This window comes from Podospora pseudocomata, chromosome 4, assembly GCF_035222375.1.
Source record: "Podospora pseudocomata strain CBS 415.72m chromosome 4, whole genome shotgun sequence".
Taxonomy (NCBI): Eukaryota; Fungi; Ascomycota; class Sordariomycetes; order Sordariales; family Podosporaceae; genus Podospora; species Podospora pseudocomata.
This window is the reverse complement of record NC_085888.1, coordinates 787,859-810,275: the sequence shown is the minus strand read 5'-3', so window position 1 is coordinate 810,275 and position 22,417 is coordinate 787,859. Positions and strand designations below refer to the sequence as shown.

General features: G+C 52.1%; 10 protein-coding genes and 1 non-coding gene across 11 annotated transcripts; 2 read left to right on the top strand and 9 right to left on the bottom strand.

Annotated features, from left to right (window-relative positions):
• Nucleotides 1–255: 255 nt before the first annotated feature.
• Nucleotides 256–1,749, bottom strand: QC762_401940 (uncharacterized protein; the record flags this gene model as incomplete). The annotated part of the gene is made up of 1 exon (XM_062889648.1): nt 256–1,749. The coding sequence occupies one exon, from the start codon at nt 1,747–1,749 to the stop codon at nt 256–258; it is 1,494 nt and encodes a 497-aa protein (XP_062743229.1).
• Nucleotides 1,750–3,094: 1,345 nt separating this feature from the next.
• QC762_0063680 lies at nt 3,095–3,175 on the bottom strand. Its single transcript has one exon. It is a non-coding gene; the product is annotated as a tRNA-Asp (tRNA).
• Nucleotides 3,176–3,255: 80 nt separating this feature from the next.
• On the bottom strand, nt 3,256–4,239 carry QC762_401950 (uncharacterized protein; the record flags this gene model as incomplete). The annotated part of the gene is made up of 1 exon (XM_062889649.1): nt 3,256–4,239. The coding sequence occupies one exon, from the start codon at nt 4,237–4,239 to the stop codon at nt 3,256–3,258; it is 984 nt and encodes a 327-aa protein (XP_062743228.1).
• A 617-nt stretch (nt 4,240–4,856) lies between these two features.
• Nucleotides 4,857–5,916, bottom strand: QC762_0063660 (uncharacterized protein; the record flags this gene model as incomplete). Its single annotated transcript, XM_062883648.1, is given in 2 exon segments — nt 4,857–5,621; nt 5,637–5,916. 2 exon segments carry the CDS (start codon nt 5,914–5,916, stop codon nt 5,005–5,007), a joined length of 897 nt encoding a protein of 298 aa, XP_062743227.1. The 3' UTR covers nt 4,857–5,004.
• Nucleotides 5,917–6,151: 235 nt separating this feature from the next.
• On the bottom strand, nt 6,152–7,203 carry QC762_0063650 (uncharacterized protein; the record flags this gene model as incomplete). The annotated part of the gene is made up of 2 exons (XM_062883647.1): nt 6,152–6,842; nt 7,145–7,203. The coding sequence occupies 2 exons, from the start codon at nt 7,201–7,203 to the stop codon at nt 6,152–6,154; spliced, it is 750 nt and encodes a 249-aa protein (XP_062743226.1).
• A 466-nt stretch (nt 7,204–7,669) lies between these two features.
• QC762_401970 (uncharacterized protein) lies at nt 7,670–8,581 on the bottom strand (the record flags this gene model as incomplete). The annotated part of the gene is made up of 1 exon (XM_062889650.1): nt 7,670–8,581. The coding sequence occupies one exon, from the start codon at nt 8,579–8,581 to the stop codon at nt 7,670–7,672; it is 912 nt and encodes a 303-aa protein (XP_062743225.1).
• Nucleotides 8,582–9,124: 543 nt separating this feature from the next.
• QC762_401980 (uncharacterized protein) lies at nt 9,125–11,003 on the bottom strand (the record flags this gene model as incomplete). Its single annotated transcript, XM_062889651.1, has 2 exons — nt 9,125–9,408; nt 9,556–11,003. 2 exons carry the CDS (start codon nt 11,001–11,003, stop codon nt 9,402–9,404), a joined length of 1,455 nt encoding a protein of 484 aa, XP_062743224.1. The 3' UTR covers nt 9,125–9,401.
• A 553-nt stretch (nt 11,004–11,556) lies between these two features.
• QC762_401990 (uncharacterized protein) lies at nt 11,557–15,499 on the bottom strand (the record flags this gene model as incomplete). The annotated part of the gene is made up of 6 exons (XM_062889652.1): nt 14,382–15,499; nt 13,887–14,305; nt 13,657–13,843; nt 13,439–13,584; nt 12,844–13,384; nt 11,557–12,786 (listed from the first exon to the last, which is right to left on the bottom strand). The coding sequence occupies exons 1-6, from the start codon at nt 15,351–15,353 to the stop codon at nt 11,557–11,559; spliced, it is 3,495 nt and encodes a 1,164-aa protein (XP_062743223.1). The 5' UTR covers nt 15,354–15,499.
• A 541-nt stretch (nt 15,500–16,040) lies between these two features.
• QC762_402010 (uncharacterized protein) lies at nt 16,041–17,959 on the top strand. Its single transcript, XM_062889653.1, has 4 exons — nt 16,041–16,509; nt 16,567–17,055; nt 17,112–17,621; nt 17,688–17,959. The coding sequence occupies exons 1-4, from the start codon at nt 16,151–16,153 to the stop codon at nt 17,845–17,847; spliced, it is 1,518 nt and encodes a 505-aa protein (XP_062743222.1). The 5' UTR covers nt 16,041–16,150; the 3' UTR covers nt 17,848–17,959.
• Nucleotides 17,960–19,300: 1,341 nt separating this feature from the next.
• On the bottom strand, nt 19,301–20,422 carry QC762_402020 (uncharacterized protein; the record flags this gene model as incomplete). Its single annotated transcript, XM_062889654.1, has 1 exon — nt 19,301–20,422. The coding sequence occupies one exon, from the start codon at nt 20,420–20,422 to the stop codon at nt 19,301–19,303; it is 1,122 nt and encodes a 373-aa protein (XP_062743221.1).
• Nucleotides 20,423–21,040: 618 nt separating this feature from the next.
• Nucleotides 21,041–22,189, top strand: QC762_0063590 (uncharacterized protein; the record flags this gene model as incomplete). Its single annotated transcript, XM_062883646.1, has 3 exons — nt 21,041–21,592; nt 21,645–21,850; nt 21,965–22,189. The coding sequence occupies exons 1-3, from the start codon at nt 21,097–21,099 to the stop codon at nt 22,187–22,189; spliced, it is 927 nt and encodes a 308-aa protein (XP_062743220.1). The 5' UTR covers nt 21,041–21,096.
• Between the last annotated feature and the right edge of the window lie 228 nt (nt 22,190–22,417).

Genomic DNA, 22,417 nt, shown 5'->3' with positions numbered 1-22,417 from the left:
GGATAGCCACCGCGGTCGGGATATACACGCTGGCGAGCATCGCGCTTGGGGTTGCGTCAGTGGTGTACGCTGTCAAGGCGTACGATATGGGACTCAATCAGTACCAGGTGGCGGTTTGGCAGTTTTGTCTTGATCTCGAACAGGGCAAGCGACGTAGGGAATAGGAGGTGGAGGGAGTTGTGTTATGACGATGACAGGGGAATATAATTAACTGCTACCAAACACATACGCTACATCGACTTTACATCTCACCGCTTATGGCTTCCACCCCCCAGTCCGATTCCTAAACAACCCCTCCGGATCAACCTCCTCCGCCACCTCCCTCGCCAACGCCCTATTCTCCGGCTTCAACCTCCCGAAATAATCCTGTCTGTAGAACCCATAGTTCATAAACACCGGCAAGTCAACATTATCAGGTAATTTCCCCTCCGCCTGCCAGCTCAAGACCCTTTCCCGGATCCCGGTATATGTCTCCTGCATTTTGCCATCCATAAGGGGGTAATCCAACGGGTTGAGAAAAGCATAATTCATCTCAATAATCAGCTTATCCGCATCAGGATCAGCATCGATCAAATCAGGGGACTTTTCCCTCGCCGCGGCAGCAATGCGTTTAGGGAACGGTTGGTAGGCTATGCTAGCCACAATCCCGGGAACGGCGAGCGTGGTGAGGGAGATGTTTCTCCAGTGGGCGTGGATTCCCTCCAACACTTCGACAGAGTGAGTCGTGGACGGCAAGGGGATTGTTTCTGTCCCGATTTGGACTTGGAATCCTTTCAGCACGACCCAGTTGGAGAAAGTCATTAGGTCGGCGTAGGTGCGGGTTCGGGCGGTGTTGGCTATGGGGCCGATGGAGGTGAAGTTGGTGAAGGTTCCTGCAGGTGGGGTAGGGCCGTCGTAGAAGAGGAAGAGGATCCAGGAGTCGACGAGATTGACTTGTGCGCGCTCGGCCGTGACGATGACGGCGGCGCGGTCGTCGGTGTTGTATTCGGTGAAGTCGCGGACAGCTTGGAGGATCTTCTTGTCTGTGGCTGGGGTGCGGAGGAAGAGGAGGTTACCGCCCCAGACGTTGCCTTGTGGGTAGGCTTGGGTTTTGTAGTTGGTGACGATGCCGAAGTTGTTGCCGCCGCCTTTGAGGGCTTTGAATAGGGAGGGGTGGTTGGTTGCAGAGGGGTAGGTGATGGTGCCGTTGGGGAGGACAAGTTCGTATTCGAGGACGGAGGACGCAGACCAGCCGTGTTGGGCGGACATGTATGAAAGACCTCCGCCGAGCATGAGACCGCCTGTGCCCGTGTTGCCGATGCGGCCGCCTACAAAGGTCCAGCCAGTGCCTTGGAGCTTCTGGGCCAGGCCGTCGAGACGGTTGCCGGGACCAAAGTCGAGGATGCCGGTTGCAGGATCGAGGTTGGCATGATCGAGGTTCTGGGTCGAGATCAAGGGACCGCCGTCAACAGAAGCGTAGTAGTTGTTTGGGGAGTGGCCACCGGATTTCACGGCAAAGTGCTCGTCGTTGGTGTTGAGAACCGAGATGATGGTGGATACTTCGGCTGCAGACTTGGGGAAGATGATGCAGGACGGCTTGAGGGCGCTGCAGGATGCGGACCAGTACTCGGTTTGCTCGGCAATATATGTCGGCGAGATGGGTGCCGAGACTTCGATGTTGGTGTTTGCTCGAAGCTCGGAACAAGTATCTCCCTTCACCACCGAGATCAAAGAGGCAACGGCCACGAGGGAAGCCACGAGGGACTGCATCTTGAGTTCTGCCTTGAAGAAGACTCGATGGGCCAACTGGTATTAAGATCCTAAATGCTTTTGGCTTCACTGGCCCTTTTATCCTTGTTGTGTTCTAGTTGACCCTCTTGTTATCGTCTAGAAAAAGTCAACAATGACGTGACGTCCAGTGCTATCCCCAAACGGATTTTTCTCCGTCCTGTATTCCGGCAAGATCACCGTCATCTTGCATTCGAGCCCCCAAAACGGGCAGATGCCCCCCTGGCGAGAGTTTGGATAAGGAGAATGGAACACGCAGTCAATAGTGAGACAATAACGGCGTGGATTGGTGAGAAAAGTCGGTAGCGAGCATGAAAACTGCTGGCTTACATGCAGGGCGATACTAGAACCTGGTTTAGGGTATGAAGCCTTGGTTAGTCTGCCATGAACCCACCGCATTGTCAGCCTTTTCTCCGAACTTACCTCAACCATACGACGGCAGTTGGCTGTTGTGTCCTACCGCTACCCAAAGTCCCGTGCAGGCTACGAACTGACCTGAGCTGGCGGCTTCAACCAAGAATGGCTTTCTTTTGAGGTTGACGATACGACGCAATGGTCAGGTCCCACAAAATGATCGCCATATTAGGCCCTGATCAGCGGGTATAACCGTTCTTCGATTCATTTGACAACAACTGACAGCTGTGACATGTGGGGCTGAGAGGAGCAGAACAGTTGCATTTCTGCATATTTCGGCCACAGAATCCTGTTTCTCCAGGGCTTGGTTCTTTTTGGTGTATCTGGTGTTACCTTGAGCCAGCTCGTCTGAGTTGCCGGGAGGATGTGATTGGCTTGGCCCCAACTTGACGTTGGCAGTAATCTTCAGCTCTAGCTGCAAAAACCGACTAGCTTACGTTCCTTGCGATGATCAGTTCTAAATCCGTGGATGTTCAAAAAGAAGGTCTGTCCCGCCCCATGCTCGAGCAACACCAGATCCTGCAGTCTTCCTATCTAGTGGTAATCTTTTTCCTGGAAAGGAAAGGTGGGCGTTTCTACAGCGAGCGAAGTTACCTCGTCACCATCAGACCACTTCTTCAGCACAGCACGATGTTACTTGGTTCTGTATCAGGATGTTATTTGCTTGGCGCAGACTTCAAGTTCACTTTCACGATAAGCAGAGCAAAAGGTCTTCATTCAGGTAAAACAGAGGGACACAATAACCAACAGGAATCAAGAGTGGTAGGAAATCTTTGACGCCTGGTCCAAAAGTTTTGCGCTAAGATACCGAGTCAAAAGGGGGGGGGGGGTCTCAGCTGCAATTTCCACTGTCCTTCTTAGGTCCCAGCTTCTCCACCAACAGCAAGCTACGACAGGTGTCAACATCTGTAAATCTTCCGTAGTATAGTGGTCAGTATGTGAGCTTGTCATTCCAACAACGCTCGAGACCCGGGTTCAATTCCCGGCGGGAGAGTCAAACCACAATATTATTTTCGCCATTTTGCCCTTCTCTCACTCAGTCCATTCACCCGCTTTTTGCCAACATTAGAATAGTTACAAATATGGCCCGAGAATTTCCATCGTGTGCCCCCACAACTTCTCCTGCCCCTTGTCACGAAGCTGATCCACCACCTTCGTATTAGGCGTACAATCGCACTTGTTGCTAACAAGAAACAACCCTCCCGCCGTAGCTCTACCCGCCTCACCACTCCACGGCACACCGCGCCCCCCAAAAGCAGCGCTGGTGCTCTGAAACAAATGTCTCTGTCCAGACTCCTCGTCAGAAAAGGCCACCAGCCAGTTCACCCCCTCGATAAACCGGATAAAAGCCCATCCTAGAATTGACTTTCCATCCCAACCCCGTCTTACATTCCCTGTATCCACCGCCCCAGGCAGTGAATGTATAAAGGTCACGTTGGGGTTCTCCTTGGCTAACCTATCCAGCATAATGGTGTTCATCCCAATATACTGCGGCCTCGCCCTCCAAATAGTGAAATTCCCCTCCTTTTTCAACTCCCAGTCTTCCATATCGAGAAAGTAGGTTGTCTCCATCCCCCCACCCAAAACACTAACCACCCTTCCACTGTCCAACAAAGGGAGAAGGTGGAGAATGAAGAGCATGCGGGAGTAATACTCCAACGCCTGCGCCACCTCATGCCCTTCGGCAGTTTCTTTCCGCTGTCCCCCCCAGGGTGCGAAGCCGGCGGAGAGGAACAACAAGTCGATTTTGGATTCGAGGGATGAAATGTGGCTGCACACTCTTTTTACGTCGACAAGGAGGGAGACTTCCGCTTCGGTGAAGATGATTTCTGCTTTGGGGTTGAGGGTGTGCAGTTCTTTGATGAAGGGGAGGGTGCGCGATTGGGAGGGTTTTCGGCCGAGGAGGTAGATTTTGATGGGGGTGCCTGTTGCGACCAGGGCGCGGATGGTGAGCTTGCCTATGCCGGAGGTGCCCCCGACGAAAACAGCGACGCGGAGGGGGGTGGTGGAGGTGGTGATGAGGGCGTTGGAGGAGAGGATCTCGGTGTAGGAGACCATCTTGAAGAAGGCGTAACAGGTGCTCTGCGAGATGAAACTCTGACTGTAAGGTACCCTAGTTGACATATACGTTCAGTTTAACTTTCTGAGCTGAAGGATGAGGCCATGGTGGTGGAAACAAACCAGGGCTCTTTCAGCACTTGTAATGTTGAGGATCTTCGGACTCCGGGGTTCTAGCCAACCCGTTACACCAAATGCGGACGAATCATATGGCTGACAAGTTTCCGCGCGGGATGCGGCGCAATGAATAACCATGGTACAATTCGGTGCCTTTTTTCGACGGCATGTCAAAACCGAGGTGCTTTGTTTCTAACCTGGCGTCGTACAATTCCATTGTGAGTTGCTGCGCAGAATCAAGGTCAAACGCCTTCCAAGCAGTGGACACGAGTACATCTTATCCGCCGGAAGGATCTTCAAGCGTCGAGGTAAGATGCCTATGAGGTCTGTTGATGTATCCAACGGTGTCATAGCATACATCACAGAAAAGGCACCATACGTAAATTTTTACTGATTTTATTGTGCAAGTAAAGCGACATCGCTACTGGCTTCAAGAAAGACTGACCCAAGTCCCTATCCACCGCAATCATCTAAGCCACCCAGAGGAACCCTAACTCACCACGGGCCCTATCCTTCTCTCCAAATTCCAAAAAACGCCAAAAGAACATATGCACGCTGAAACAAAAAGAGGTAAGAAAACACAAAAGGAGAAGACTTCACGGGTATCATGACACACACACACATGCGCTCACACACCACTTCAACCCCCTACCGCTTCTTGGCATGTCGCTTCGAGTGTCGGGCGACATTATCTGCCCTCCCCTCGTAGTCGCACTCGGTGCACCTTATCCGCTCCGACCTGGTGTTGTGTTGCTGAGCGTACTCGGGGTGTTTCGCCCACAAGTGCCGACCAAGCGCGCGCTTGTCAAGGTGTCCCTTGCCACAGAGCTCGCATCGGAATGGCTGGCGGTGTTTACGTTCGTGTCTCTTGAGATCAGACACTTTGTCAAAGGTCTTGGAGCAGTTGGACTCGGAGCACGAGTGGATGTGAGGAGTAGAGGGAGAGGTGATATCGGAAGAAGCCCCAGTGGTAGCCGGAAAGGGTGAGTCGAAAATGGGAGGGCTGTAGCTGAATGTCGGAGAGCTCTCGTGAACAGACGACGTGGGGCTGAGGGCGACGCCGAAGTGAGAAAAAGGCGTTGTAACATCAGGCACGAAGGTGTTCAGGTTCAAGTTGATATCGGCAGCAGGGAAGAGCGTAGCGTCCATAAAGGGGGTGAGGAGATCGTCCGTAAGGAAGCCCTGAAGGGGCGGAACAGCTTCGGGAAAGAGATCCGACCGGCCCACATGGCCAAAGTCTTCGAGAAGGGCGTCAGCAGGGCTGCCTGTGAAAGGGGTACCAAACTCGTTAATCATGGAGGACGAGGGCGAAGTAAACAATGTGTTATCCACTTGACCTGTCATCATCAACGAGTCCCACGGGTCGGCGGAGAGTGTGCTGGGTGAAACGGAGGAGTCGCCGAAGGCGGGTGTGAAGAGTGGTGTGGTGGTGAATTGGTAGTCGAGCTGACCAGCCTGAGGAGAAGGCATGGCCGTCTTCGGAACCCACACCCACTCCCCCTGTTCCTCAGATGGGACGCAGGGGGAGTGGGGTTGAGGGGAGTAAGCGTTGGTGGACATCGTGAAGACCCAACTCACGGTTGATGTGCCGTGAGCTGGAGATGCTATTTGGTAGGGTTGAAATTGTTTGGTTTCGGTTGGTTGCAGTTGCGATTGATGAGCGTTGTTGATTGGTGGCGGCGAGCAAAAATCTTTTGTCAAGACAGCAGGTTTAGGTTGGCGATAGCGGGCGGGAACCAGTTTAACGACGTAGTTCTAGGTCGCGAAGCCTTCTCGGCCTCTAGTTGCCACATCCTTAGATGTTGGTGAGTGCTATCGTCTGCCCGAACAGGACTGATCCTGTTGAGGTCGCCTTGTCCAACTCGTTGCCTCCATCCAAACGCTGATGTGGAGAACCGCAAAATGGATCTTCAACCAGTGGTCGAAGGGAAGAATTGTCTCCTCCGAGACCCCAAAAATGATATTCTTGACGAGTCTGCCGAATCACAACCTCATGCCGTGGTTTCATTTTGATATAGCAGAAGTCGTGGGTGGTGCGTTGAACCGGAGTCCGGGATGCCCAGGATTGAGTGCTCTCTGTGCTTGAGAGAGGTAGGTGTAGTGTTGGGTCGTGACGACCCACCATTATGGGAGCGCATATCTGGGCGGGGGTTGACCACCACGTCGGGTGTGTTCGCGGCAATCCAGAAAACCAAAGAGGTTGGCGTTCGAACTCGAGACCTCGACCTTTGGAAAGTGGACCGTCCAGGTAAGCGCTTCTTTGAAGCACTGGCTTGAACCCTGAACACGCGGTATCTTTGTTCCCGAGGGAGCTGAGACAAATCTCAGACCGACGTTCAAGATTCCGTCCAGCTCCTACCGAGAGACCTCGATGTCGATTGCGGGGGAAGGAAGCCATGGTGAGGGTGGTGGGCTGTGGATCGTCGGGCGCAGGGTTCCAAGGTCGAAAATCCATGGCGACGTTCCCAATGAACACAGGGGGGATGCTAAATCTGGAGTGTTAGAAACAAACTTCACGGGTTGCACATGCAGGCAGCTAGGTAGTAGTGTCCGAGATCTGAGCTCACAATTTGGATTCTTCGACGGCTAGGTAAGCAGTATCTAGGCAGTCATGACGCTGACAAGGGTGTTGAAACAAAGGCGCGTAGACGCGCGCAATGGGCGTTGAAAGTGACCTTTCAGGATTTTTGGTGATAATTTTTGGTTGACGGGTATGGTATCGAAGCGAAAGTAAGAAAATGGGTAAGGAGAAAAAGAGAGGACGAAAGGAGGCGGCAGTCAGGGTCACGATGGGTTTAAGAGCGTCCTCAGGCGCAGCGCGCAAAAAGACAGCCCGCGCAGCTGCATCCCTGCCAATCCGGCTGTCTGGTGCGGCAACTGCGCCTCAGGCATCCGGCGCCCTCACAGGGCTGATTTCGGTTAACCTATAAGTGGCCAATCAGAGCCACTGGATGAGACGGTGCCCCACTGAGGACGGATTTCCCACTGTCCCCAGAAGATGTCCTCAATTGTGGCTCGATGCCGATGGATGAGACCTCCTTTCCGATGGGACAAGGTGGTACATCAGGTCACAGATAATTCCCAATTGCATCTATGTTCTTCAAGAGTCAATTAAGTAGCACAAGCCTCATCTTCTGGTTTCCCTATGCGCAACACAGTAGTAGTTAAATACCCCCCGCCTTTAAGATACAATGTGTGGCTAGTGTTGACCAAACCCCACTGGTCTGACTGATACCCCGCATCAGAATCCGTCCTCAATTTCTCACTTCCACTGCAAACGTCATGGCATCACCAAAGTCGCACGGCGGAAGACTCATGCCTTACCTCGGAAGCCTACTACAAACAACCTGGGAAAGTGAAGCACCACCCTTCCGTCCGCCAATGTCTGATACTCTCTCTTCAGTCCTCTTACATACTGCTCCAAAAACGCCTTCTTTGCTGCCTCATCCTGCTCCAACAAATCCAGGTACGGCTTCAGCCCCGTGGTCTCAAACCACTTGACAATCGCCTCATGTCCCTCAAGGATATGGTGATATGTCGTGTGCCAGATCTCGACGCTTTCGCAATGAGGTTTCAGTGAGTTGTACCATGTCCCCACCGACTCGATCGGGTCAAGCTCCGGCTTTTGGTCTTGACCCATAAAGTACTTTGCCCACGGTCCCGGAGAGTGGTATGCCGTGTCTCTCATCAAACGATGAGATGGCTCAGCAAAGTTATCCGGCACCTGGAACGCCAACAAACCCCCTGGCTTTAGTCGCTTGAGGTGTTGCACAATCGTTGCGATTCTTTCACTGCTACGCAGCCAGTGGAACACTGCATTGCTAAAGATGAGGTCGGTGTCTGGGGGCGCGATGAAGTCCTTCACATCGCCGGCTTGGTAGTCGATGCCTTCGCCGCCATTCTTCTCGCTGGCAGCGGTGACCATGGCGGGGGAGAGCTCAACGCCGGTGATTTGTGCGCCAGGCCATTGCTTCTTGAGGGCAATGGTCGAGTTTCCCGGCCCGGAGCCCAAGTCGATGATCCTCTGCGGTTGTGATAGGCCGGAGCGGGAGAGGAATGAGATCAAGTCGTTGATGGGCCTGCCACGGGGAGCTTCGAAGCGGAGATATTTCTCCGGGGACCAGTCGGGTTTGGTACTTGTGGTTGATGTTGCCATGGTTCGTGGAGGACAAGGCGCAAGTCGAGTGGTTTTTGCAAAAGCCGTGATCCGGGCTATGGCTGCCATTTTGTTGCGAGTTGGGGGGCTAATTCCAAGATGATATGTTGCTGTGAACAAGGTATGCGACGTTGGACGGGTTCCATGTCGATCAACTGGTCGAATAAGTCCGATTGGATGATTTGTCTCAGGGTTGGAGGTGTCTTTCGGAATGACCTGGAACGTGCATTTCACTGCTAACCCTGGGTTTGTGTCAAATTGGTCAAACGGACCCGCTATTAGGCAAATTATCACCTTGGCAGTGGGACCTAAGCTACGAGGTTCGGCTTTATCGGGCTAGCTAGGGACTTTCCCTCGTGTAATACCAGAATTAATACCTTTTTGGATCCTATACTGTATTCAACGGTTTGTAAGCCCCCAGGTCAAGACAAAGACAGCATTGACAGAGCTGAAGCTCAATACCTTCATATGCCCAGGATTAATGCAAGAGCCTGGAAATCTGTAGTATGACCGAATATGTTACAGCAATTGTGTAGGTTTTCACCAGGTATTAAGGGCCCACGACTGGGTACAGGCGTGGGTCACAGGGTAAAAGATTGACTTGTCGGATAAAGAAGAAAAGAAAGGAAAATGAAAAACACGGCCCACGACGCCTTCTTACACCTCTCAAACCTCCGGACCTCCCCTACAAAGCATGCGAAATGTCCACTAGAACCGTCCGAACTTCCTCGTATCTCCTCGTGTCTCTCTTAGCCTCCCGCCTCCCACGTCAAGCGCAAGTCTCCTATGTCAATCGCCCAAATAACCCTAAACCGGATATCATCCCATAACATCAGGCTCAGACCAACGATAACCACGAGGCTAACCCAACGCCTTTGCGTGTTTCATTTCATTGCCTGAATGGACCGGTATGCTCAGAAGTTGATGATGTTATCATCGAGCAGGTAGGTAGCAGGTACGTAGCATGTAGGTAGTAGGGCAGCGCATGCTTGTCCGTACATTGTGCTGCTTACTGGTACTTTCAGTGAACGACATTGGCTCACAACCGCCTCCTCGCCCTTTCTTCAACTGCTTGAAGGAGCTCCTTGAATGCCCTCATGTCTCCCTCCTGCGTCTCCATTGCCCGGTTAACTACGGAACACTCCGCCTCGTCCTCACCCCCCAACTCGATATCCATGTGGCCATCGCTGTCTGATTCTTGCCAGGGTGAGATCGTACCAGATGAGAAACGGACATATCTCTTTGCCGAGAGGCAGCAGTCCATATCATCTACCGAGCGTAAACCTCGGCCGGCGACATCATTCAACTTTGCATGCTCCATACGAAATTGAACAAGATTGGGGAGTCTTATCCGTATGGCATCAAAAACCACTTCCCAAGCACCGTCAAACTGGCGAAGGGTCCAACCTCTTCCCCGATCCGCGACAAACTTCCAGTCATGGGTGGTAAGGTCGTTCCACTTCTCGATGTCGTCGCTGGCGTATTCCAAGTACGAGACAATCATACATCGGTTCAGGCAAAGTGTTTCGAGCGTAGTTTGGGCTGGAACCCAGTCGAACTGGTCGTGGTGGCCAATGACATACTCCCCCAATATCAGCGTTTTGAGATTGGGGAAATGCAGACCCTTTCCATCAAAATACCCGGGGGCAACCCCCCAGCACTCGCCGAAAGTTATGTTGAGCGATGTGAGCCGGCTGGCGAAACAGGGGAGGAACTCCTCCTGAAGCCAGGGCTCAAAGGTGAAACGCTCGTCATAGTACAGGTCGTAGTCGGGGCCGTCGTCGTGATCCTCCTGAGCGACCAAAAGACGCAGCTCTGTGATGTCCTCGATGACCGAGCGGAAGAGGCCGGTTTCCAAAAACTCGGTGAACGGCATATTTTGCAGGTTCTCGATGGTGAGAGATGTGATGGGGGTGATGACTTGGTTGGCACGGGATTTCCGCCGTTGGATCGCTTTGAACACGTTCTCAATTGTGTGCATCCGGGTAGAAAAGGTTTCCACGATTTCTTCACGGTAGCCGCTTTTCTCGACGCCTTCACACCCTTCTGTGAAGCGAATGTTGACAGCCCGGAGGTTGGGCAAGCTTCCGAGGCCTTGAATCGCTGTCACGAACTCGGGCCAGTCTCCCGAGTCCCACGAACACCATGTTTCATAATCGCGCTCTAGTTGGCGGTAATAGCTGCGTGGTGGCGGGCGGACACTGTAAATCTCGGCTTCACGGGCAGCTTGCTGTACGGCCGGACTGTTGACAATTTGCTTCCACGTGTCGAATGCCTTGTCGTTTCCGTTGTGCATGAGAGCGATGGTTCGGAAGAGATGCTTTGTTGCAAGAGCGTTCCATTGGCGACAGACTAGACGGGCGTTTCGGAGGCTTTCTGGCCTCACCGCTGCTCCAAGATGACGGTATCGATTCATTTTGTCAGGCTTTTCCTTTTCAAGGCAGTCAAAAATGAGGTCCAGGACCTCTGTTGGAATGGAATCGATCCCCATGTTGAACAGTATGGAGGTGGTGCTGAGATGAGCTGGAGAATCAGAGGAAAAGTCGGTTCTTTATCAATCATGAAGATCAATTGATGTGCAGGCAGCCGCCGCATATGTTGGGTTCAAGGAGCAATGCTCACTAAACCATTCTCGTAGCTTTCAGGCGGCAGCTCCGTTGGTCCAGTCAAAGCTCTCTCTGCCTAAGGTACGGTCCTAATTATTCCCGGCTTAGCCCCTATTACCAACCTCAGCGGGTAGTTATGTTGCAGCCATCATGCAAGACACATTGGGCAGCAGAGCCTAGTCGAAATACAACGTATAATTGACCGTCTCTGAAGGCTAGGTTGCCACGATGTTCATGCCGATCTTCATCCCGTGAGCTGTAGGAAAACAGACGACGACGGTGGAAACCACCTTACAAGCCATGCATGACAGTCCACACATTGGAGCAAATCTGGTGACTGGCCAGAGAGATAATGAAAACTTATTACCATACATAGTCTTCGGCTGGGTAAAACCCTACTTCTTACGACATCTGATTAGATACCCCGAAACAAACCTCTCACCTCCTCTTCCTCACCCCCCCAACCACATACGCCCCCTTCTCCCTCCACCCAACCCTCTCACCACCACCATCATACCCCCCCATCATAGGCACCATATCCTCTTCCCTCTCCCTCCACCTCACCCCCTCCCCCCAACCCCTCACCCACTCCATCCCCGTCCTAACAAACCCCCCCATCTCCCCCGTCCACCACAACCCCACCAAAACAACCCCGACCGTCACCGGCACCGCAGTAACCCAATAAGCCCACTGCCCAAGCTCCATATCCCTCACGTCAGCCGAATTCATCCCAAAAATGCTCGCAATCGAGCTCAACGGCAGAAAAACAATCGTCACAATCGTAAACGCGTAAATCGCCCTCTCCTGCCTGTCACGGGTGGTATCCAGCTTATTCCTATTAAACTCCTCCAAATGCGAAGCATGACTCCGCAGTTCACTAAACTCCTTGTCGCGGCGGTCGGTAAAGTTGATTATCTCATCGATGAGTAGTTGTCTGTATCCGTGGGTACTGACGGTTATGTCTGGGGAGGGGAGTTGCGTGTAGGTGTACATCCCCCTGTGACTCGCATGGGGGGGGCGTGGTTGCATCCTCCAGTTCCGCGTTGAACTCTGCGACATTGCGTCAAAGATTGACCTCTGCCACGCGACGGTCCATTGGATGATGGACACTTCTTGTTTGAGCCTCCCCAGTTTGTACTCGTGGGTGCGGGTGGAGGGTTTGGTGGTGATGTCGGATTCGATGGTGTCGAGGTAGGAGGAGTAGGTCTCGCTGATGTCGGGAAGGGCGGGGGTGATGTCTTTGAGGAGCTGCATGCTTATGAGGGAGAAGAGGTCCGTTGGGAGGATGACTGATCTATCGAAAAGGGTTCGTTCGAACGAGCTGGCGACTGATTGGATCATGGTGTCGGTTCCTTGGCGGAGGGAGGAGAGGCCGGAGTCGAGGAGGAATTCGGAGCGGGTGGTGTTTTTGGGGGAGATAGCGAGGCCGAGGAGGATGTGGATCCAGGCGTCGACGAGGAGCCACGGGGTGTGGACTTGTTCGAGGTCTTTTGGGGAGGCGGCGCTGAATGTGGCGTTGAAGGAGGAGAGGGCAGCGATTTGTCGGTCGAGAGTCTTGGTGACTTCGTTTCGCTGGCGGGCAAGCTTCTCCATTTGCAAGGACCGTTTTGCTTTGCTTATCTCTTTGGAGCGAGGTTCAACAGGATCCTCAGGCTCCAACGTTGGGTGCTAGATGTGTTAGCCCAGCATGCTGCTTTTCGTGTCCGTTGGAGATTTGGTACATACCTCTATTAGACTCAAAACAATACCCCAGAACCTATCAACAGTCGGAACCTCCAACTCGGACGGAAAAAAAAATTTGAAGACGATGTCGGCCTTGTTAAAGAAGCTCACTCGACTCTCGTATATCTTTTTCTCACGTTCCGAGGGCGGTGATTCTTCTTTCCCTTTCCCTCCTTCCTCCTCAAGAAGCTTGTACACATCGCGGCGTTTCGACTGCCGCAACTCGCTGTAGGCTTTTTGATCCTGGCGTGCGGTTTTGTTGAGCAAGTACTGGTCGACCTGTACAAAGTAGTCCTCGAAGACGTCATAGTTGATCCCGCCTATACCTGAGTTTGATACACCGTCCAGACAGGTGAAAACGGCAAAGGCAGAGTTCGACTTTGACTCTGCAGTTTCCTTGCCCTCCCGTGGAATGGTGATCCGAACTGTCTTTCTCTGACTCGAGTCATCAGGCTGCTTCGAGGCCGAAAATTGTACTTCGTCATCACGCTCCTCCCGTTTGAGAGACGAGAGGCCCATAGGAGATGGCAGCGCCGGCTTGTGTCTTCGTACTGTTAGTGGCCTTCCTACAACCTGTGTCCAAGAGGGTGCAACATACCCAATCTGCATTTCGAGCAAGATTCCAGCACGAGAACGGGAAGCCAGCTTGGTGATCCACGGCCACTCATCAGGTTTGACGGGTCTTTTGTAATAGAAGAAATTGAGAGTGCGAGGCCAAAACTCGAGGAAGTGTGCCATAAAGGACTGCAGTAGATGTATTGCAATTAGCATTCAGGGGCTCAGTCATGTTTGTCTCATGGGGTACCAATGACGTACAAACCAGCTTCCACACTCTTCAATCGGTAGTGCCCAGACAATATTGTTCTGATAACGAATGAAGACTCTGGCGGCGGGCTTCAGCGTTGATATCTCCTGGGCTGTCTTTGTGACCCTGTGTATGTTGTTGCCGCAGAGGGCGTCAAACGGCATCCGACCACATGTCAGGAGAAGAGCTAGATAAAACCTGTTAATCAGATTCTTAACTGCTGCGTGACAAAGTATATGACCTACAATTGTCTACCACGATACACCAGAGTTGTGCTATATGGAAGCATAGCTCAGCAGGCGCTCCTTTGAGCTGACGCGCAGCCTGTTGCATATCACGGTCCTTAGTGGCTCTCGAAAACTGAGCCTGGAGCAGCGTTTGAACGGGAAAGCTGCTGGCGTTTTCGGCGGCGAGAAGGCCGGAATACTTCTCTAGAGAAAAGTACGGCAGGCAGATCCATGTGACGGTCCGGTTGGCAAAGCTCTGCTCCTTGAGACTGGGGTCAAAAGGAACAGGCATTTGGAGGAACTTTGGCTCCATATGTCGCACGTAGGAGCCGTTCGAGGTTTGTATTTGCTTGATGCCTTGACGCTTGACCCGTGCGATTAGATCGGCGACACCTTGCCGTTCGCTTTTGGTCAGGCCAAGCAAGCGTGTTGTCTGGGTCTAAGTGGAATGGCAACAAGCCAACATTAGCCAGCGAAAGAAGAAGAAAGATATGAATGGTGTGACGCACTGCAAAGTTGTCAAAGTCCATGGACTTATGGCTAAAGTGAATCCACCGAAAGACAGGCTGGTGCTGTACACGTTCCCCTGGAGTTATCACCAACTGCGCACCATGCTGTCCACCTATCATTCCGTCACCTGTGTAGCCCGACTCGAGCACTTGATACGCAGTCCCAGTTAAACGTTCAGCGGCTTCAATATCCTGCTCTGTTGTATCCAGAGAGTCGTCGTCTGACAATTTGCCCACATCTCCCAGGGGATCTTTGGAAGCACTTGGTGGCACGAAGGAGTAAGGACCTCTAGCAACCGGATTCCTCGTCGGCCCGGACTCAAATCCAGCATCAGTCTCCCACATCCCCATAAGAACCAAGTCTTCCTCATCCAGGTTCCCATCATCCCTCTCATCCCGAGTCCTTTTTCGCCTGGGCACCCTCTTGTAGTCCCACTCAGCCTCCTCGGCACTTGAAGCGGCATCTCTCCTCTTCTCAACAATGAACTCGGTTTTTCGTTGTTCCACCGGGTATTCAGGGACGCGGATATACTCAATGGATGAACGTCTAGGGTGAACTGGTGCCAGGACAGGTGAAGTAGGTGAATACGCCGGGGAATATGTTGGCGAGGCTGGCGAGAGGTCGCGTCTATCACGCTCGCGAACAGGTGAAGTATACCGTGTATTTGTCACTGTGTGGTGTGTCCTACGAGTTGATGGTCGCGTGTAGTTGGTACGGCCGGCGGCTGGGCGAGAATAGGTCGAGAGAGGAGGCGGAGTCGGACTACGTCCACGGGGTCCATGTCCAGCATATTCAGTCGAAGGCCGGGGCGGTGCTCCATAGCCATAGGAATAATACTCTCCCGGAAACTTGACATGATTGGATCTTGTTTCATCGACGTCATAAGGGTTGGTTGGGCGCCGAGTTGGGGGTGGTGGATTGTAATGTCGAGGTGGAGGTGGGGGTTGTGCCTCGATCTTGTTGACATACATCGTTAGACTGGAGGGGAGATGTTATTTGGTTACGAGAAAGTCTGTAATACATTTCTCGACTGAACCTGATGGTGATGCTTGGCAAGCGGTGAGCGGTGAGAGTGGTGCTGAGTGCCTGAAGCGCGTTGCTCAGCCGCAGAAACCAGTTGTGGTTGCAGGTACGGTACTGCAGCAGGGGCACAGCAACTAAATAGACTAAGCCTTTTACGGACGCAATGGTAGTGTCGATCCACCATCACTCAGGGGTTCAGGGGTTAGGGTCTGCCGCTGTTCAAAATCAGAACATGTCTTAGATAGCAGTCGACTTGCACGTTCTGTGACATGTTGTTTCCCAAATCCTTCTAGAAGCCCTTTCACAATACCAGTATGGATAGAATACAGTGCTAATATCGCCCTTGGTTGCAACCGCTGCACCATATCTCGAGCCGTCTTGGCTATGGCATGTTACAGACCACGGACAAGAATACGGACCAAATATTCAGGGGTGTAACCAGATGTTGGGGACTGGCACGGGAAAAAAAAAGCAGGACAGATGAGATCTGCCGATCCATTTCTCCCGGAACATAACCCGGCATGTCAGCTGAAGATCTTACAGGTTGTCAGTCAATATGTCTCCAATCGAGCTTAATATGGCTATTTGATGAAGGGAACGCCCCTCACATGTTTCCCCTCGTAGAATGCAAGGCCGGTGCTCAACACAGTTTCTATAACAGACGTCAACCTTTGAGTTATAACCAAGCAGTCCAACCTTCCAATTGTACACTCTATGGCATTGTTTGACCAGTGCTGCAGTCAAAATGTGGGCTCTTTTCCTTCTCAAGATTCTGTCAGCCGCAGTGCTCGTAACAGCCCAAGGCCCGCCCGCTGTCGGAGGCGGGTGTACCACTAACTCCTTCAACATCCCCAGCTGGTTCATCACCGACTTCAAGGATCTGGTCGACGACGAGCGGAAGGTGGCATTTGGTATTCTAAACCGGGCAACGAACTATACCGCCCAAGCAACATGCGGCATCGATAGGAAAGGGTACAATCTCTGCTCTGTTTCTGGACAGTCAGCCCCTGGGAATGGCACAGTTGAGATCAAGGCCTTGGTTGAGGGAACTGTGGCCCAGGTCTCTGTGAACCAAACCTGGAGCTGTAACGATCGAGGCACTCCGTAAGCTCCCAGTACCTACTTTGGTGTTCAGGCTTTCACTGACTCAAATGCATGTAGAGTCCAATTTACAGCATCAGGCCGGGCTCGTATCTCTCTTTACGATGTACCGGAACCAGAAGTCAGCTCTACATTCCCCCCACTGTTGATTCAAGGGACGCTCCACGCACCAGTGTTCATCACCCCAGACAGGGCGGCAGGCCCGCAAGGTCATGACCAAAAAGGTTGTCAAGCAGCGTCAGAGAAGCCAGAATGGAATATTACCCATATTTACTATACGGATCGGCCAGCGGATGGCAACGTCGAGTCGCCTTCCCGCACCTTCAATCTTTTGTTTACAAACACGGCCAATGGGTACGAGGGTGGTTGCGTGCATGGTTCCCTTGTAGGTCCAGCTGGGGAAACGAGCCTGATCTGCGCCGGGTCCGAGTTCGGGAATCTCAGAGGGAGTAGATATGCAATCAGCACCACGGCCAGCTTCGACCCTTCTGATTTCAAGTTCACAGTCAGACAAACTTGGTTTTGTGATGACGAGAATCCATCAAAGCCGTCAGTTCAGCATCCCTTCTTATCCATTTGCCCAGCACTGACGAAGATGTCCAAAGACTCCAATTCACAGCTTCCGCGAGCACAATCCTCCCGCTCACTTGCACCACAACACCCCTCTCGGCCGGCTCTGCGATCAACGAGACAGTCTGCGACCGCAATCCCACTCTCGTCCTCGCAGGAAAAGTGGACAGCGCCACTACTCTCCCACCCTATTCTCTGACTGAACCAATCCCGCGGGACAATACCTGCACCATCACCTCGATCCTCGCCCCAAAATGGCAGTTCTCGGCCTTCGAGATTGTCTACACACCAGAGAAGGAAGAGTGGGAGGCAATCAACTTTGAGATCATCCTGGCGACATACTCGGGGTTTCAGTATCCCATTCCAGTCACAGTTAGCAGAGCGGCTGGAAGGGAAGGGGGTTGGTTCGAGTGCGTCATCGGAGCCGACGGGGCGAACGATCAGCCGCTCTGGCCGTATGCCTGCTTGGTGCAATTTAATCCGGAGACGAAGGAGCTGAAGCTCAAGGCGGATTGGCAGTGTAGGGAGTTGGATGGGGATCAGCCGTGAGTTTTCCCTTCCATGTTCTCTTTAGGTCTGTTTCACGGGAAGATTGTTGACAAAAACGATAGCGTGAACTTCAGCGGTTTGACAACGACAACTATCAAGAGTGACTTCACCTGCGAGACATTTCGGGATATGGAGGTCTGCGTGACTGAAGACACGGGATTTGTGTGGACGGCGGACATTGGGGGTGTTGTCTGGCGCTCCGTGCCGCAGTCTACCCCCTGACTCAAGTCGGCATTGATCTGATTATTGCTATTGGATATGAGAGCCAGGAGATCTTATAAATGTACGCAACGCGAGGAATATATTGTTCCGGGAGTTCCGGCTTCCATCACAACGATGCTTCGTCTCACCGAGCCAGTCTAAAAACAGCAGCCAACACGTGCGTCGAAATGTTAAGTTGCGTTACACGACCCAAAAACCTTTTACTACCTAGCCTATGAATCCAGCACGCCCATATAAGTATGCAGCTAAAGATCTCACTGTTGTCTAACCTCGCCTTTATCCAATCCCCCGTGTGGCTCAAAGGAAGTGGTTCGTTGCGTCTAAAACATGCCCCTCATGAATTTTGACACACCACTATCACCTCATCCAGCGGATATCGAGTTCGGGTCCATCGCACCCGGCGCTAAATGCCACTCATCAGACAAAAAGGGGGTTGACACAACGACGAGTTCTTCGCCAGAGCACCACCTTGACGATGTCATCCAGCATTGCAAAGCCAACCTTTTCGCAGCCCGAACAGACCTGTCCACCTTGTTAACACGAAAGGCCGGGGCGTCACTGCAGCTACAACGACTTTACACACTCAAAGTTCGTCAACTTCAAGTAAATCTAGCTGAACAGGCATTGATGTTCCGATACTCCGTGTCTACCGAAGACTCGACACATTGGGGAAATCCAAACTCGAGCTACGGGGGCAGTATTCTCCATGATTATAGTAAGCATTCCCATAACTCCACGAGTACGGCTGGTAACGCCTAGAAATAGTTACAGCGGTCCGCGACCTGGAGTACATCCATCAACCCATCGAAACCAAATCACCAGTAGCAGACAATCTCCAACTCCACAGCAGCATGCCAGACGACCTCAAAGTCCTCAAACGCCTACTCCACACCCAGCTCGAGAACCAACCACCAACAAATGTCACCGGCATCACCCTAATCCATCAAGACAGCCGAACACTAGGAGTCTGGACCGAAAATACCTCCGAGCCGACATCCCCTGGTCTCCGCAAAATCTCCAGGTTTCTGAAGAAGCTGTTGCCAGGGTTCATGGGAGGTGGACTGATAATATGGCCAATGATAGTCATGGTTCTGGTTCTCGACAACGAAAAGGCAAAGGCGGGAGACGATGTGTGTGCGGCGGACAATCACATGCTTGTTATCTCTGGATTTGCGGTGTTTATATTTTCTATCTTTGTGTCGTATCACTCGAGAAAGCCGCTGGAGATTTTCTCCGCTACGGCGGCGTATGCAGCGGTTATGGTTGTTTTCTTGGGTGCGGCGCTGGGGGCTTGAGATTTGTGCCCAAGACAATATCGATTGACAACCACAGTGGTTTGGTAGAGGGGCAGTACATGGAGAAAGGCAGAGACTAGCAGACATGTAAGTTCCTCTAATACAAACTTGATATTCTCCAGTTCCTCGCACGACCATGAAATCAACCTCGTCTTATTCTAGCACTTATCTCCGGGGCCTGTAACCCTCATCCGGAAGGCAGATACATCTGATACCGGAGGCTGATTCCGAGGCTCCCAGTAAGAGGTTTCCCTCCTCCCAAAGCCCTTCCCGCTGGTATCCTTCAGTTGACGATGTTTAAAATCCTTCAGTGTCTTGTTGCAGCCAGAATCAAGGTCCTGACAGTCGCAGGGTATGCGATAGTGGTCAGTCCGTTCAGAATCTTTCTCAAATACATCCGCGCTTCCATAAGCCAGTGCTTTTTTGTTGACTACCATCCCGCATCTCCGCACGGGGCGATTGAACCTCATACCCGACTCTTCATCCAGCAGCCCCACAAGATCGCTGAGGAGGTGCTGAAGACGCCGTGCCCGATGATCCGGTATCACAACAACAATATTCGTTGGATCATCTGCCCGCTCTTCTTCAATCTCCTTTTCCTCTTCCTCGCGTCTGTCTTGGGGGTTACCCTGCCGTTTCCATCCTTCGTTGATCGAGTACAGGTACTTGAATCGGCGGTAGATGATGCTTTGGAACTCGTTCTCATAGCGTTTGAAGACCTTCTCCAACCCCTTTCCCCCCGCGTAGTCTTTCTGAAACTCGACCCAACGCATCGTCCGGAGACTTCCGTCGCCATCCACCACGGTCATGGACTCCTGCACCTCGAGGATATCCCTCTCAGCCCAACGCAGCATGAGGTTTTCCCGTCCTTCATAGTGCATCGAGACGAATTCATCCTGAATCTTCCACAATAACTTCTTCAGTTGCTCCGTTCGACCACCTTGCATATGAGCAAAGAACTGTGTCGTCTCCCGGATGATGTGAACGCCAGCAAAGTATTGGCCAAACAGGTAGGATGTAAATTGGCTGGGCCAGCCGTTACCGTACGCTGCGCAACGTCGTGAGCTGTAGGCCGTGTCTTCCAGAATGTCGTATAACCAGTTGGCCAAGTCCCAAGACGCGATGAGAAGAGGCGCTGATGATCGGGCAAGTGCTTTTTGGTTCTTTCGCGACTCGACACGTTGCTGGTTCAATCCTGACATCCATGCTGTCGTGACGGCGCCTACCAGGGCGAGAATGCCCGTCAGGATGGCTGCGATGGTGCTTCCGTCGATGCTCATCCTGTCTCGTTAAGCCAGTTTCGGGCTTGGCGTAGGTCTTCGGGGGTGGTGTTGAAGACAAATCTTAGCAGTCCCAAGACTGAAGGACAAGTGCGGGAAGATTCGGCAGATTTCCAAAGATGAGGTGAAGCGGTTCCCACGTTCTTTTCTACAAGACCATCGCAGATCATTGCTTCTAGACCTCGCCAAAAACGCCGGCTGAAATGGACGTCACTCCCAATCAGCATTCTCCAGAATATCTTATCGGAGACTTCAGCTGTGGCTTTGACGCCCCTGACGTAACGACAGATCAAATTCCCTGCGTAATCTGTCAGAAGAAGGTGCAGGAGGCTAGACTCTTCTTATGCTGATCCTGCGACTGACATATGCAAAGCTTCGGAGCAGTGTGCAGCTTCTGATTCGCATATTGAGATAGCTCTGCAGCAGGCTGTGATAGTTTTTGTGGTGGGGGGCGTCGTTTTGTGAGCTAAGGTAGGTAGAGAATAAAACACGACGATCGGCCTGATGGGAATTGGGTACTTAGCAATTAGATTGGGCTCAAATATCAAAAGCCACAGCGCGTAACAAGAGTTCCTAACTGGGCGTAGTAATAGTATAGTTCCACCTGGATGGTTGATGCCAATGCGAAGCATTTCTCAAGTCTGGAGGGCAGTGCTTGTGATAAAAGGGGGTCGATGACCGGCTTTTACAGTGCTAACTTGCTGCTTGACTTGGTTTTGTCCATCCGATCATCCCGATCGAGGCGTGGCATCCTTAACCTGTCTCTAGCACGCTTTATCACAATGGGCCCAGGAACGCCCGCAACCGATCCAAATCCTGACATTGAGCTCGGGCACATGCCGCCCGAGTCTGAGTTCTCAAGAAACCCTGCACCGGTGCTCGACGAGTTACAGAAGGGTCAAGATGCCGCCGCCCGAGATTGCAGAACCGATCTCCTCTCGTTCAAACGTGAGCCAAGGTTCAGCAAGGATGGAGATATGCCAGTGTTTGGGCTATATAAGAGTCCAGCCATGATATTGGAACTTCGAGAGCTTTATATTCTCAAGCTTCGCCACCTTCGAATAAAGCTTGCCACAGAGGCGCTTGGGTATCGATACTCCATCTCGGAGAAGTGCCCAGATTGGGCAGACCCAGATGCTAGATACACTGACAGTAGGGCGCATGATTATCGTAGGTTCGTCAGCTCACTTGAGGAAGAAGAGAGACTGATATTTACGTACAGTGACAGCGGTTAGAGACATGCAATTTATCCAGGAGGCCATCGATACAAGGTCTGCTTCAAGTCGTTGGTTACGCATCCACTCTTTCACCTCGGCGGACGCCGATCTTTTGCGCACTCTACTCAAGGATCAACAAGAACGCTTTCGCACGGTCAGTTCCCAGTCTGGCACATTGGTTGAGCAAGATCAAGGGAAATATAGCGAGGCAGTAAGCTGGAGTATAGGGCGAACAGCGACACTTTTGGGTTCAATCTACCACAGGCTCTTGCCAGGAATTGTTGGGGGAATTCTGATCTATTTTCCAATGTTTGTCATGATGCAGACTTTCGAAAAGTCGGGGGAAACGGAGAATCCAAGCGACGGGGAAAACTCCAACCAGAGTGGTTATGACAATGCCCGAAACATGCTTCAGATATCAGGGGGCGCAGTTTTAATCTTTGCCATCTTCGTGTCGTTCTTCTCAAACAAGGCTGTTGAAGTCTTCTCAGCCACATCAGCCTACGCTGCGGTGATGGTTGTGTTCTTGGGTGCTACGATAGGGGGGTAGCTTCTAGGTCAACCACATCTGTGAGCGTTTGCAAAGCTGTATCAAGCTTGTTCTCAATGGTATTAGCATTAAATAGGTCAAGTAGTGGAGAAGGCGACTTGAAAAGTCGTTGACTGATAGCTTCCGTAGCTTCCATTTTCATTGATACCTAGGCGGATGAGGTACCTAAGGTACAGGAAGCATTTTCAGGGCCTCCAGCAATCGTGCAATAGGGAGTCCAAAGCACAC